The sequence below is a fragment of the Austrofundulus limnaeus genome, unplaced genomic scaffold, assembly GCF_001266775.1.
Source record: "Austrofundulus limnaeus strain Quisiro unplaced genomic scaffold, Austrofundulus_limnaeus-1.0 Scaffold32, whole genome shotgun sequence".
NCBI lineage: Eukaryota > Metazoa > Chordata > Actinopteri > Cyprinodontiformes > Rivulidae > Austrofundulus > Austrofundulus limnaeus.
The window spans coordinates 1,056,130-1,069,425 of NW_013952434.1; the positions used below are offsets into that span (position 1 = coordinate 1,056,130).

Here is a 13,296-nt window from a genome sequence, read left to right on the forward strand (position 1 = left end):
AACGTAAACATTAGTAACAGGATAAACACGGCGATAACAGTTTATGCAGATGAGGACGGACGTAACGTAAGAGCAGCGGCACCGGAGTGTGGTCAACCCCGTTATCTCACGCTGGTACCTTCACTGGGTTTCTTTCAAGAGTCTCAAAACGCAGTCACTGAGAAAAATTATTGATTTTTAGTGATCTTTTTACAGGCTGGTTAGGGATGTTTTAACCGAGCCATATTGTTACACATCCTTTCACATGTATGATGTTCAAATTTCGTGCACCTAGCACTTTCCTTTCTTAAGTTATGATTAAAATTTATCTTAAAAAACATGTTACTTCCTGCCTGACTCAACCAAGCTCCTCCCCGCTGCCTCCAACCTCCTCAAACCCCACCGTCAATCCGACCAATCACGTCTCTTGGGCCATCTCCGCCCACATCGAAACCTCCGCCAATCACGAGTAGGGCCGTCTCCGCCCACAGGACAAAACCTACTGCAGAGACCCCTTACTCCTTGTGTCTGAGTGTCTGTTAGGAAAATATCTAACCAACCACTGAATTCATTTGAATGAAACTTGCAGATGTTTACAGCTCATTTCAAGATGGCCACCACAGCCGCGCGAACCTGGAATTTTACAGATTTTGTGCTAAAACCTGAGGTAGTAGCAGCTGAGAGACATTCACAACACACACTTTGACAAATCTACTGCCTGCATCCTGTTTACTCCCACAGATACACAACAAATGTGTAAAAGTATCACACCCGTCACCCGACAGCAACCCTCGCCCCTGCACCGACCTTATGCATGACGATTTTGCGCTGCGTGGGCTCGGCCACGTCGATCATCTTCTGCACCACGTAGTTGGCGTACTGATCCTTCATCATGGTGTATAAGGCACTGTGGGGACCCTCGGTCAGGCTGCACACTTCGTCTATCAGCAGAGCGCGCTCCGCCCGGGACGCGTGGGTCACACACTTCTCCACCACGTTGCTGCGAGGAAAACACCGGGAGACGTTTAGGACCATGTTTCACCATTAAATCTTTCAGAAGTGGACCTTTTTAATGCAAATTTATCAAACAAACAACGTGAGCAGAGACAAGTTAATGTAGAAGAGAAAAATCAGTTTTAAAATGATCGATGTGCAAATTAACATATTTAAGTCCACATGTTCGTTTCTAATGTTTATAAATGAAGTTATTGACAAAAATGAAGCAGGCACAGTCAGAGCAAACATCCTGTAGACTATAAACCACGCCTGGGCGTAGATTCAGGTGTGTCAGAAGCTATAAAAAATAAAGAAACCCAACCAAAAGGATGAGAGCACATATGTGAAAACATGTTAACTCACCTGGCGAACTTGTGCTGGCTGAGTCCCAACACGTTGCCTCTTATTTCAGCCACGATTTTACTCTTGTCCTCGGCTCGGCCGTGCTCCAAAACGTGCTGGATCACGTAGTTTCCGTACTGGTCCTAGATCACACAGACCACAGACACGCGTCAACAAACACGAGGCGAGGAGGGGGGACAGCTGGTGCCTCTGACGTCACGGCAAACACTGCCAAAGTTTGAAAAATCTGGAGGCTCAGAGAGGAACTGATTGAAGTCAAGCTTAGGCTTTTGTTCTGTGTGTGTATGTGTGTGTGTGTGTGTATGTGTGTGTGTGTGTTACCTGCACTAGCTGCTCTGTGTGCTGATGGAGCTCCTCTAGAATAGGCAGCGTCTGTTCAGGAAGGCAGTGTTCGAGGATGCGCTGGATGACTCGGCAGCCGTACGGGTGAGTGGAGAGGGCGAACACCTGAGACACAGAAATCAGACAATCTTTGTACAGGGTTCCTTCAGTTTAAGCCAAGTTAAATTTAAGACCTTTTAAGACTTTTTAATGCCAAGTGAAATTTTATTTAAGACCATTTTTGTAATAAACACAAATGACAAAAAAATGGTAGAAACTCATGAATCAAAGCATTTTTGGTTGAAGTATTTAAATATTGATAATAGACCAATTGTTTATGTCCATATCTAACTATAGCAGAAACATTCTTAGCAGTCAGTTTTAAACCTAATTTAATTTCTGAAAATTCTCTAAAAACCCAAAATTTGGAGTTTTAGGACCCACCGTGGGGTCTTAACCCCAATTTTCTGTAGATGAAACCTTAAAGTTCCTGTGACATAAATTTTTTGAAAGAAAAGTGAATGCATTTTTGGAGAGACAACATTATTAACATATTAAAAACAAATGTCACATTGTTCAGATGGACAGTTGTTGAGATATTTGCATGTGAAATAACAGGAAGTGATGTCAAACGGGAATGTCTAAACGTAAATATAAAAAATAAATCAATGTTACCAATTATTTTAATATTTCAGATGAATTACAATCATCCTACGTACAATGTGTTAACATTTTTACGACTTCTGAAAGATTGATTTAAGACATTCCTTTTAAGACTTTTAAAAGATCTGTAGGAACCCTGTTGTAAAAACAAAAAGTAAGTGAACACGACACAAATGTACTTCCTGTGAACCCGACCCACACCTGCAGGGAAGGAGAACGCTCATTTATCTGAAGGTAAAGAAGAGACGAACGTGCGAGGAGCAGAACACAGAGTGTCGTATCAGAACTGAAACCGTTCCTTCCAACGCATTTTATCGTCGAACGTTTAGTTTTTAGGGAGGAGATGGGCCGAGGCTCCTGTTGCCAAGGCAACACACCCTGTCCCTGCAAGAGACTGAGTCTGTGTACTCTGTGACAATAAGCTGCCTGCCTGCAGGCGATGATGGTGTGTGTGTGTGTGTGTGTGTGTGAGCATCGACAGATTTCAGTGATTGAGTGAAGAAATACAGAACCCACCTGTCCCTTAAAGGCCTCGATGATGAAGTGCAGCGCGTGAGGTTGGACGCATTCGATGCACTTCTGCACCACGTGGTTACCGTTCTGGTCCTTCACGCACTTCAGCACATGGCCGTCCAGCTCCCGCACCATGTCACTCTGCAGGGAGGAGGGAGGGGGGGGGGTGGATTGTGAGGAATCAAATCTGGCCTGAAGGCTCGTTGCAAACACTGTGACTCACTGCCCAACAAATAACGCCGGACTTTTAACACATGCCCTGTTGGGAAATCTATTGGAGTCCATTAAGGAAAGATGGATAACTATTACTTTTTTCCCAAGCACATACCGACACACAGAGAAGCAGAACAGGCTTTTCTAAAACGCCAGATTTATGCCAGCATATTTCCTGTTGGTTTTCATCTATTTATCTCACTATAAACAGTTCAACATTTGCATATAAACTGTGCTTTCATTAGCCTCATTCATCGCCGAGGACAGAATGAATGTAAGGAAACTGCTGCTGCACAGGCAGCTCCAACACAAACTGCATATTGAAGATGTGCAAAAAGCCTCCCTGCAGATTTAAACCTCCTTTTTTTTTAAATTGAGAAGAAGATTTAGTTGAGGGCAAAGGTGCAGTGTGTTTCTGGTGCTGACATGCTGACACAGCCAAACAGGCACGAGTGTACTTACAATGACCTGCTGATCTGAGGGGATGAACTCCAGAGCTTTCTGGATGACCCTGCAGCCGTACATCTGCAGGGCCAGAGACAGCACGTGACCTCGGATTCTTTCAGCCAGAGCCAGCTTCTGGTCCAAGCTGCCGAACTGAGAACAAACATCTCTGTTACAGCTAAGAATACACACGCACAACTAAAAGAACAAGTTTAAAAGGATTAAAATAGTTCAATCTTGACACCATGAAAAGCCCAAACTCCTCGTACCTCGAAGAACTTCTGAATGACGTAGTTTCCAAAAACGTCCACCATGAGCTGATAAGCCGCCTGCAGGATCTCACTGAACACGAGCTGACGCTCTGCTGAACTCGCTCGCTCCAATTTCAACTGGATGAACCTTGAACAGTCAAACAGAACAAGAATTAACCATATATGTACACTTTTTTTTTTTGCAGTGAGGGAAAGCCTTATGAGAAAGTCAAGAGACAGATCTCCTTAAACCCACTGGCTACATCGAGGGGATTAAAAAGTCTGGACGACTCTGAAAACAAATAAACACGAGCAGCAATAAAGGAAGGCTGAAACGTCTCTGTGTTTAACCTGAGGGAACAGAGAGGCGAAATGAGACGAGATTCAAAGCGGAGAGAAGCAGCCGAAGGAACAATAACAGCCTGGGAGGTGAAATGAYGGATGCCAGGCGAGGATAAAAAAAGACTTGTGATCCAGAAGAGACCGGGCAGAGAAAATGTCTGGAATGTGCAGACTGGACATCTTGGAGTATAAATAGCCCATTTCAAGGGAAAACTTGACATCAGAGGCGTTGCTGGTTCCACCCTGAAACCAGGACCACAGAGTGGTCTCCGGGGCCTCATCCTGCCAAATTAACACTTCTATTGACTGAATCGCAGATAACCACCATTTTTAACTCCTCTTAATGAATGCGCTCACAATATTCAGACTATGAATACAAAAAGTACTCACTAAAACATGTTTATTCAGTCGTGTGACGTCACAGACTGAGAGTGAAGCGGATATATTTACACTGATGTAAGTGACCATCCACCAGCAAACATTAAACTCAGCTGAAGACAAACAAAACATGAACTTTCATCATGGACTCAACTAAAACTTTAAATAAGACACATCCTGCGTTTTAAATCCTTCTTTTTCACATTTGAATCATATTTTATTTGGAAATACTGTGACGCAATAGTTCAGAAAACCTTTTAGAAAATTTGAAAGGTTGAAAAATACGACCCAAACAGTGCATAAAGATATCTACGCAGCACTGAGAGACTAAATTAAACTTTTCTGCACTACTAGAGTCTCCAACAAAATGTATTTAACAGCTAAAAAAGTGATATGTCCCCTTTAAACATTATTATTATTCCAACAGGCTCCTTATTATACCGGCTTTACCACATATCTGATAATCACTGGATAAGATTGGTTTTATGTTATTAAGGATCTGGTTTATTAAAAGCAGGAAATGATTAAATAAAAGTGCTGTGTTGTGTAATTCAGAGCAAAGTGATCTGCACTCGTGCACCTGCTGCCGTGCTGGTCCTGGCTGAACTCCATGATGTGCCCGGCGATGTCTCGCAGCTGCAGGTTGGGGTAGCGGTTGTTCCTGAAGTCCTCCAGCAGGCGGCTCCGGCCCGAGGGCATCACGTCTGACATGCCGTAGCGTAGCCGCGACGAGGGGAACAGCTGGCTGCTGGGGGAGAAGAGGGAGGAGCCTGAGCTGGCTGCGCTGCGGTACTTGGCCTCYGCTCCCGGGGCTGCGGAGATGAAGCGGCCGCTGCCGTTGGTCAGGCCTCCTTTGAGTCAGACAGAAAATAAAAAGATGAGTTTGAAACATCCTCAAACTAAAAAAATGTCCCAAATTACAAAACATTACTCCATCATCAACTTAATTTACCCAGATTGAGGTTAGACGAGGAGCTGTGGTTGGACAGGGAGGGTGGGGGTGTGAGGGAATGGGACGGGCCCTGGTTGGGTAGGGGCATGCCTACAGGGCCCGGAGACGGACTGAAGCCCAGGGTGCCGTTATAGAAACCTCCATGACCGATGGGAGTGAGACTGGAGGGTGTGCGTTTGTACAGCTCGCTGTTGCCTGTCAGGGAGTCCCGCCTGGAACCACTGCCACCGCTCGAGTTGGCCACTAGAGGGAGACAAAGACGTGAATTTAACAACCCAGAGCAGGTGAAACAAACCAACCGTTTGAAGCAAGGTTATAATAGTTTTAGATTTTTATTTCATTGTGACATTTTTTCTTTTAATTCAGTTAGTTTTTATTAGAGTGGATTTGCTAGTTTTTATTGCATTTTTAATGCTTAGTTTTAGTTTAGTTTTTATTAATTCTAGTATTGTTTTTTTTATATATATTTTATGTGCCAATGAATCCTCAAGCTTGTGATGTTCCTGTGTGTTAACTAACCAACAGCTATTTGGTTGCTAGTTAAAGCAGTCACCTTACTAAAATAATTGCGTAACTCAATTTTGCCAACTAAAAACTTGGGTGATTTTAGGACGATGATAGTTGTCTCCAAACTGTTTCTTGTTTTTCACAGGAGCTCCTGAGAGAAGCTAGCAYATCAAGTTAGTCATAGTTAGCCATCTTGTGTGAGCTTGATTCAAGCAGTTTTTCCCTTGAGAAGTATTCCACTTATTTTATCACCTGTTTCCACTACAAGACTTGCTTTGATTTTTCTCACAGTCATAATCACAAAGAAATCCCAAAATGAACTTTGCTGTTTTCTCCCAACTTTTGTTGTCATCATTTAGCAGACGATGCTGTGCAACAGCAGATTGTAAACAAGTGTTGTTACGGCCAACAGCTAATGTGAAACTACTCATTTAAAAAAAAAAAAGATCCACATGTCTCAAAATAAACTGAAAAACACTAAAACTAAGGATATTCTATCTATAATTTCAGTTAGTTTTGTAAAAAAGATTATACAGTTTTAGTTAGTTATTGAGTTTTTATTTATTTTAGTTAACTAAAATGTTTTTTCAATTTCAGTTATCATTATTTAGTTAGTTTTAGTTAACTATAATAACCCTGGTTTGAAGTGTTGCTTTATTAATAACCAAGTCAAAGATGCGCTCTTACCTGCGGTGCCGAAGCCCCCCAGCGTGGCTCCCAGAGTGGCACCAAGGGAGGAGGAGGCAGGTTGGCTGAAGCCCAGCGAGGCAGACCCGGGCCCGGGCTGAGCCGAGCCCTGCGAGAAGAGGGAGGAGCTCTGGGAAGAGGAGCTGAGGGACGAGGAGCCGTAGAAAGAGCTTCCTCCGAGGGCGCCGCCGGGGCCGCCCTGCTGCTGAGGCTGCTGGGACGTCATGGCACGGAACGGACCGTTCGCTCCTCCGCCCAGACCGCCGTTGGCACCACCTGCRGAGGCTGCTGCTGCTGCGACTGGAGGGGGATTAAAAGGAAGCGGTGCAGGAAACGATCAAAGCAGGTGCTTTAAAAATGATATGCTGTTTTAATTTTGTAATGTTTGCAATAAGTCTGATGAACAACGCAGACTTGTTCCTGTTTAAACCCAACCATTAATCTAAAACTAAAGTTTTACTATTTAATTGTAACTTTCAGTTGAGTGGAGCAACATTTATTACGCTTTATGTGTATAAAGAGACAAGCTGAGCTTTTAAATGGGTGTTTGGGCTCTACCACTGTTTTACCTGCTTGTGCTGCAGAGGGAGACATGATGACAGAGGCAGGGGCCATAAGGCGAACGGGGCCACTCCTGGCTCCTGTATTGACCACCAAGGCCCCCGTGGGATCATAGTAGGCCGCAGGTGCCAAGACTGGGTACCCTGAGAGAGACGTTCATTCAGAATGGTGCTTTCATTCACACAGAGATGAGTGAAGGTTGGTGGTGTGCTCACCAGGAACGCCTGCTGCTAASCCCTGGCCGAAGGCGAGGGCCGAGTTTACCGCTGCTGCTGCCACCAGCTGGTCATTCTGCTGACCCTGCTGACCCTGGCTGGGGGTCAGAGGTCGCTGGCTTCCTCCAGCGCGCATCACCTGTACAAAGATGACGTAATTTTTTTACTTAAAACGATAAAAAACTCAGACTAGGCTTCAAATACTTAGACACGTGGAACAATGCGTGCAATAGGAGCTGTCAGTTTTGATTTTCTGGCTCTTCTTCTTGTTTACATGCATTAAAAGTTGTGCACAGACTGATAATAAGCACAACGAGACGACGCTGGACCGACCTGCTGCTGGTTCTGCTGGCCCTGTCCCGCTGCCTGCTGATTGGCTGAGCTGTTGGCTGCAGCGGCCTGCTGCTGGAAAAGGTTGGCTGGGTAGACGCCCCAGGGGGTCACGCCGTAGTACTGAGGAGGCATTACTGCAGGRCCTGGACGCAAACGCGGACAAGAAACAAAAGGTTGACAACGGTTAACTGGAACCACCACTCATGTGCCTCCTTCACTGTTTAAACATCCACGCCTCACCGAGCGTGGCCGCTGCTGCCAGGCCGGCTGCGTAAGGGTCCGTTCCTGGTGGAGCAGCACTGATGATGTAAGGGTTGGGCACGAAGGCTGGGGCCAGACCTGGAGCATACAGGAAGCTTAATGAGCAAATCCTCAAATGAACATTTAAACCCTGGTAACTACTAAGAAAAACCATAATAAAAACCACAAACATGCTCACTGTTTAARCAGAACCCCTGTGGGATTTTAGCTTTTTGGCTGTTTAAGCATTGCTTTTTATTAATTTGGTACGAATATTAAAAACAGCATATTAAAAAGTTACCACTAAACTACAAAATGAGCATGATTGGGTTTATGAATCTTGGAGGAAAAGTGAAGTGAGGACTGAGAAACGATTTTCTTTAAAAAGCACAAGACAGCATCTTTAGCTAAAAGCTAAACTTCTGCTGATACGAGACACTACTAGAWCATTTTTATTCATTTCTTTAAAACAAATCAATTCTATGTACATATATACAAAAAAAGAAAAAACACAAATACAACGAAATGAAAGGAAGCAGAGAAGAAAAAATCTTATATCTGCCCCTTCTTTTTCCTCAAGTATAAACTCAAACAATACTAATCTTCAATTAACAAAAAACAAAACAAACTTYTAGAACACCAGTTTACATGAATACATRTTATACTGTTTCATATTTCTTCAAAAGCCCAACTTTTATCACTCTCTTGAACATGTAGATTGATCTAGCATCACTAACTTCACTATTTAAACCCCAAAATTAACTGAAAACCTGATRCATTTAATGAAGAGGATCAGTGTTTCTGTTCAAGTAAAAATATAGAATCTAAATAATTGTAAACTCATTCAGACGTACCGATGTGAGGCTGCTGCGCTGCTGCCAGTGCATACTGCTGCTGCTGGGCTGCTGTTAGCTGCTGCACAGCCAGGGCGTTGTTCCTCTGAAACAGCTGCAAGACAAAACAGCAGGTGAATGAGTTTTCTGTCAGCGGAGTGGAGACAACTGATGAGTGCATCTTGTTTTCTGCGCTGCAGCCATTACCTGCTGCTGGTTACTATAATCAAATAAACCCACAGTGGGCGTCGAGTCCATGGGCATCTGAGAGTTGTAGTCAAACTGCAGCGGCTCCATTACCGACTCCATGGGGTCCATGCTGACGCCACCTTGTTCCACGCCGGAGAAGTCCTCGGGAGGTTTGGGGCCGCCGCCTCCGAGGGGAGTCAAGCCTTCGGCCCCGACGCCCCCGGGACCTCCCAGCAGGTCGCCCTCAGGGCCGGGGGGAGGCATGCTCCCAGAGGGACGGCTGCAGGGGCAGAGAGAGGCGTGAGAAGGACGTCTGAGTGGCGGGAGCGTTTCTTTAACGCCAACGTGTCCTACCCAAACTCCTTGACGTCCACGTCCAGGCCGTTCTGCACGGGCAGCCCGTTCGGGTTGATGACGTCGCTGATCACGTCCGATTCACTCTCTGTCAACTCTTTTAGCTTCTCTCCTTCAAACGTCGTCTTCGGCTTCTCTCTCTTCTCTTCCTCCACCTCTCCATCCCTCTGTCCCTGCATACGATACGCGATTCACACAAAACACAAACACACAACATGGACAAGAATTCAGTTTCCATTTCAGTTTGTTGATTTCACAGTTGTYGTTGAGGCCTTTTTTTAACGTTGCACTGCAAATGTTTCTGTGTATTTACACTCATTATCTGTGTGGTTCAGACACCAAGAAAAGCTCCAGACCAAATAAAGAAAATTCAGTTAGTAAACTCAACACTTTAAATCATCTTACATAAGGTCCTTTTCGGAGGCAGGAATCCAGCTTGTCCGCCGGCGAGGACGACAAGACGTACTCCACCATGCTAACCCCCAGCCCCCCGCTTTCGGACCGCGGCGACATCACTGAGCCCACCCCGACTTCCCCTCCGCCATGGAAACCCTGCCCCGGCCGACGGGACACCATGATTGGCTGAGAGACAGAGTGATCTGTCACGACAGGTACAAGAGTAAAAATGAATATCAAGCACAAATATAACAGCTCAGTATTACTACTTTATTACAACCCTAAATATGACATGAGGTCACGTAAGTTATAACCRTAATATTTCTTTAGCAAAGTTGTTAAAACCATAATTTGTGTAAAAACATGATCATCTTCTGTGATCTCATGAAAAAATTGAAAATAGATGCACAATAAACGATAAAACTCAAGGGGACTGATCAAAATATTTATTTCTCTTAAGTTTCTGCTCCAAACTGAGTCCAACATAAACCCAGCTTGATACCTGAGGCCCCCCAAGCACTGTCCCGCCACTGGTCCAAGAAGATCCCTTTGGGTCCGTCTTTCCCAGAATCATCCGTTTCCCAGAACTTCTTCCCGGTAAGGAGCTGCTGCAGAGACACGGGACAAAAAAAAAAAAACAGGTTAGCTATTAAAAACTATTTATTAAAGTGGTAATTTGTAAAATATCATTCAAACAGAAATGTCCTTATTTGACATTTTATATTTGTAACATGTTTGACGTTGAAGAAAAATCTCTCATCAGTTGGAAGCGGTTTGCTYGGGGACAAATTTTACAAGACAAACGAGTTGGAAAGCTAAACCCACAGTTAGTTTGTAAGAGCAGCCATGCATCAGTGGTTCCATTTAAAAAATGTTATCAAATGTTTTCAATCAGAGTTTGGATTCAGGCGTCTTATCAGCAGCTTATTTATCTTTTTTATCTCTTCTTACTTTATCACATTCACAACTTCAGCCGCAGACTGAACAGAGTTTGTAGTAAAACTTTAAGTGATCTGTATCTTTATGGATTAGAGGGTAAATCTTCCCAGTGCCACCAGGACTTAAATAATCAGTTTTTGTAAACGTTCAGTTTCTAGGTCAGCATTTAAGAGATGCATTTGTAATCTAACCACAATTTAAGCACAATGACAGCTTAATAAAAACAATTTTTAGGAAAATAAAAGCAGCTTTGTTGCATAAGCCAAAACTGATTGTAGATGGTCTAAAAATGTACGAAGAGAATTTAAGTGATTTGTAAAAAAATATCACTATAAATTGTGTGTAAGAGGGGAAAAACGTTTTTGAAAGGGAGTTTTCAACTTTTATGCAACTGTTTCATTAAAAACACATGTGTGACGCTCAAGCGCTGCTTTGTTTAAGCCTGCTTTTATTTGAATGTAGATCTCCACAAGCTTTGAAAAACACTGTTTTATATTGTTTGCCTGCAGGTTAATTATTATGATGGGCTCAGACCCAGCTGTAATCAGATCTGATCTGTTTACCATCTTTGGTRTAATTACTAAAATCATGGTAATATAAAGTCCTGGAGGCTTAAAATAAACATCTCTGCTCAAATTTTTCATTCTAACAGATCAGTCATAAATCAAAATAATAGGGTTTCACCTAACATTATCCAAGAAGGGGGTTTGAGTAAATATGAGCATGTTATACATGTTTTTATATATGTATTATATTGTTTTTCTTTTTAGCACTAATGGTTTTTTCCTTCTTACTATGTTCAAATTTGTTTAATCCATTTTCTCGTCCTTATTAATTGCTCGTTTGTGTCATATTTACACTGAAAAATGCAACACTTTTGTTTTTGCTCCCATATTTCATGAGATGATCTCAAAGATCTAAAACATTTTCTAWATATAAAAYRGAACCATTTCTCTCAACTATTGTTCACAAATTTTCTCCTTTGCATAAATGATCCATCCCACCTTGCAGGTGTGGCATATCAAGATTATTGCACTGGTGTGCCTTAGGCTGGCCACAACAAAAGACCACTCTGAAAGGTAGCCTTGGCTAATTCTGGCTTTTTTATTTTACGAATTGTCACCTGTTTTATAAAAATGCAATGTCCCCTTTTACATGAATAAATGGGCGTACTGAAACGACATGCATCCCTTTCAGTCTGAGCAGAAAACTCACATTGCTCACCTCTCCCATAGCTCGCCCCTCCAGAGCCAGAGCCTGGAAGTCATGGTTCAGCTCATCCATGGACCGGACCTGAACACAAACAACCCAACTGAGTCACAAAAGTCTCACCCAGAACCAATGCAAAAGCTAAACTTTAATTACTTATGTTACTGAGTAAGTATCCCAGTAAATGATTTGCCTTTACTTCAGCTGAAGGCACGAGTTATGACTCAAAAAGGCTCATTTAAATCAGCGTCTMTTAAAATATGAAAAGCATCATCGCTCACAGCGGCAGGTCAGGAGCAACGGTTTCTTTAAAACAGAAACGTTGTGACGCTTCGTTTTTTCAGGCACAAACCTGACTGTCGTGGATGTTGTCTCCAGTGGGCCAGCGGTGTTTGCCGGGCTGCTCCCCATGCTGCCGCTGGAAGAAATAATCCACCATGGCATCGTCCTGGGACCGGCCTGCCCCCGCCACACCCTTAGGTGAGACACAAGCAAACACATGTAGGTTAGTCTGAAATTACAGGTGGCAACAACCTGAGAAATGCCACTCAATAGGACCAAATTACACACCAGCACTTCATAAATGTGATTATGATGAKTTCTACGGAAAACTTCAGCACATTTGTGTTTTATCTCATGAGGAAAAACATTAAAACACTGCAACTGACAACAGAGATGCARAAACTATGATCATTACCGGAGCGGTAAATGCAAACCAGTCGAGATGATTTCAGCAAAACCACTTATTTTAATCTGAAAAAAATACGTGAACAACAAAAAAACAAGTTTTAACTCGTTTCRTGCACTTTTAAAGCTCATTCTTGAGAACAAAAACATCCACGGTTCTCTAAAACTCAAACCTTTAAACAAAAAGGGAGCATTTCTTTTCACCTGCAACACACCAAGTGACTTCCTCCATTACTCATTTTCCAGAGTAAACACTAAATTTCTCTCCTGACGCTGCCACAGATGAACTGTTAGTCAGCTTTGTTCTGGAAACAGATGGTCTGAGTCGTCTGCTTCCACGCAAATCAGGCAGAAAAACACTAAACTGAAATGAGCAACTAAAATGTCAACGAGAGTAAAAACTGGGATGGAGCTATAGCAGCTTTCTTCAAACCTTGTATTTGACCAATGTTGTAAGATCTTGAGAGAGCTGTTAGTGCATAAATTATGTGTTGAGGATGACTCTCAGCTACTACCATGTCAAATTTGAGCTCAATATCTGTAAAATTAACTTAGCAGAAGCCACTTTTTAAATTTTATTCAAATACTAGAAATTACACATTTTATACTAACAGAGCTGAGAAATTAAAAGCTGCATCGGCTTCAACACATTTATCCACATATCTGAAATTGGTTTATGACTAGAAATAGTTAATTAAGATTAATTACGTAAAATATCTATTTGAGATATT

General features: G+C 42.9%; 1 protein-coding gene across 4 annotated transcripts in view; it reads right to left on the minus strand.

Annotated features, from left to right (window-relative positions):
* Positions 1 to 13,296, minus strand: part of pum1 (pumilio RNA-binding family member 1) — a gene marked incomplete in the record, with an annotated part of 29,956 nt that overhangs the window by 1,754 nt on the left and 14,906 nt on the right. For 2 of the 4 annotated variants that reach the window (XM_014005691.1, XM_014005692.1), the window contains 20 exon segments: positions 787 to 979; positions 1,339 to 1,460; positions 1,660 to 1,785; positions 2,839 to 2,976; positions 3,511 to 3,645; positions 3,762 to 3,891; positions 5,044 to 5,314; positions 5,416 to 5,658; positions 6,610 to 6,909; positions 7,179 to 7,313; positions 7,386 to 7,524; positions 7,719 to 7,861; positions 7,959 to 8,057; positions 8,813 to 8,906; positions 8,999 to 9,260; positions 9,335 to 9,507; positions 9,740 to 9,933; positions 10,233 to 10,338; positions 11,885 to 11,962; positions 12,231 to 12,353. In XM_014005691.1, the coding sequence (XP_013861145.1) occupies positions 787 to 979; positions 1,339 to 1,460; positions 1,660 to 1,785; positions 2,839 to 2,976; positions 3,511 to 3,645; positions 3,762 to 3,891; positions 5,044 to 5,314; positions 5,416 to 5,658; positions 6,610 to 6,909; positions 7,179 to 7,313; positions 7,386 to 7,524; positions 7,719 to 7,861; positions 7,959 to 8,057; positions 8,813 to 8,906; positions 8,999 to 9,260; positions 9,335 to 9,507; positions 9,740 to 9,933; positions 10,233 to 10,338; positions 11,885 to 11,962; positions 12,231 to 12,353 (3,204 nt within the window). 4 annotated transcript variants of the gene reach the window in all.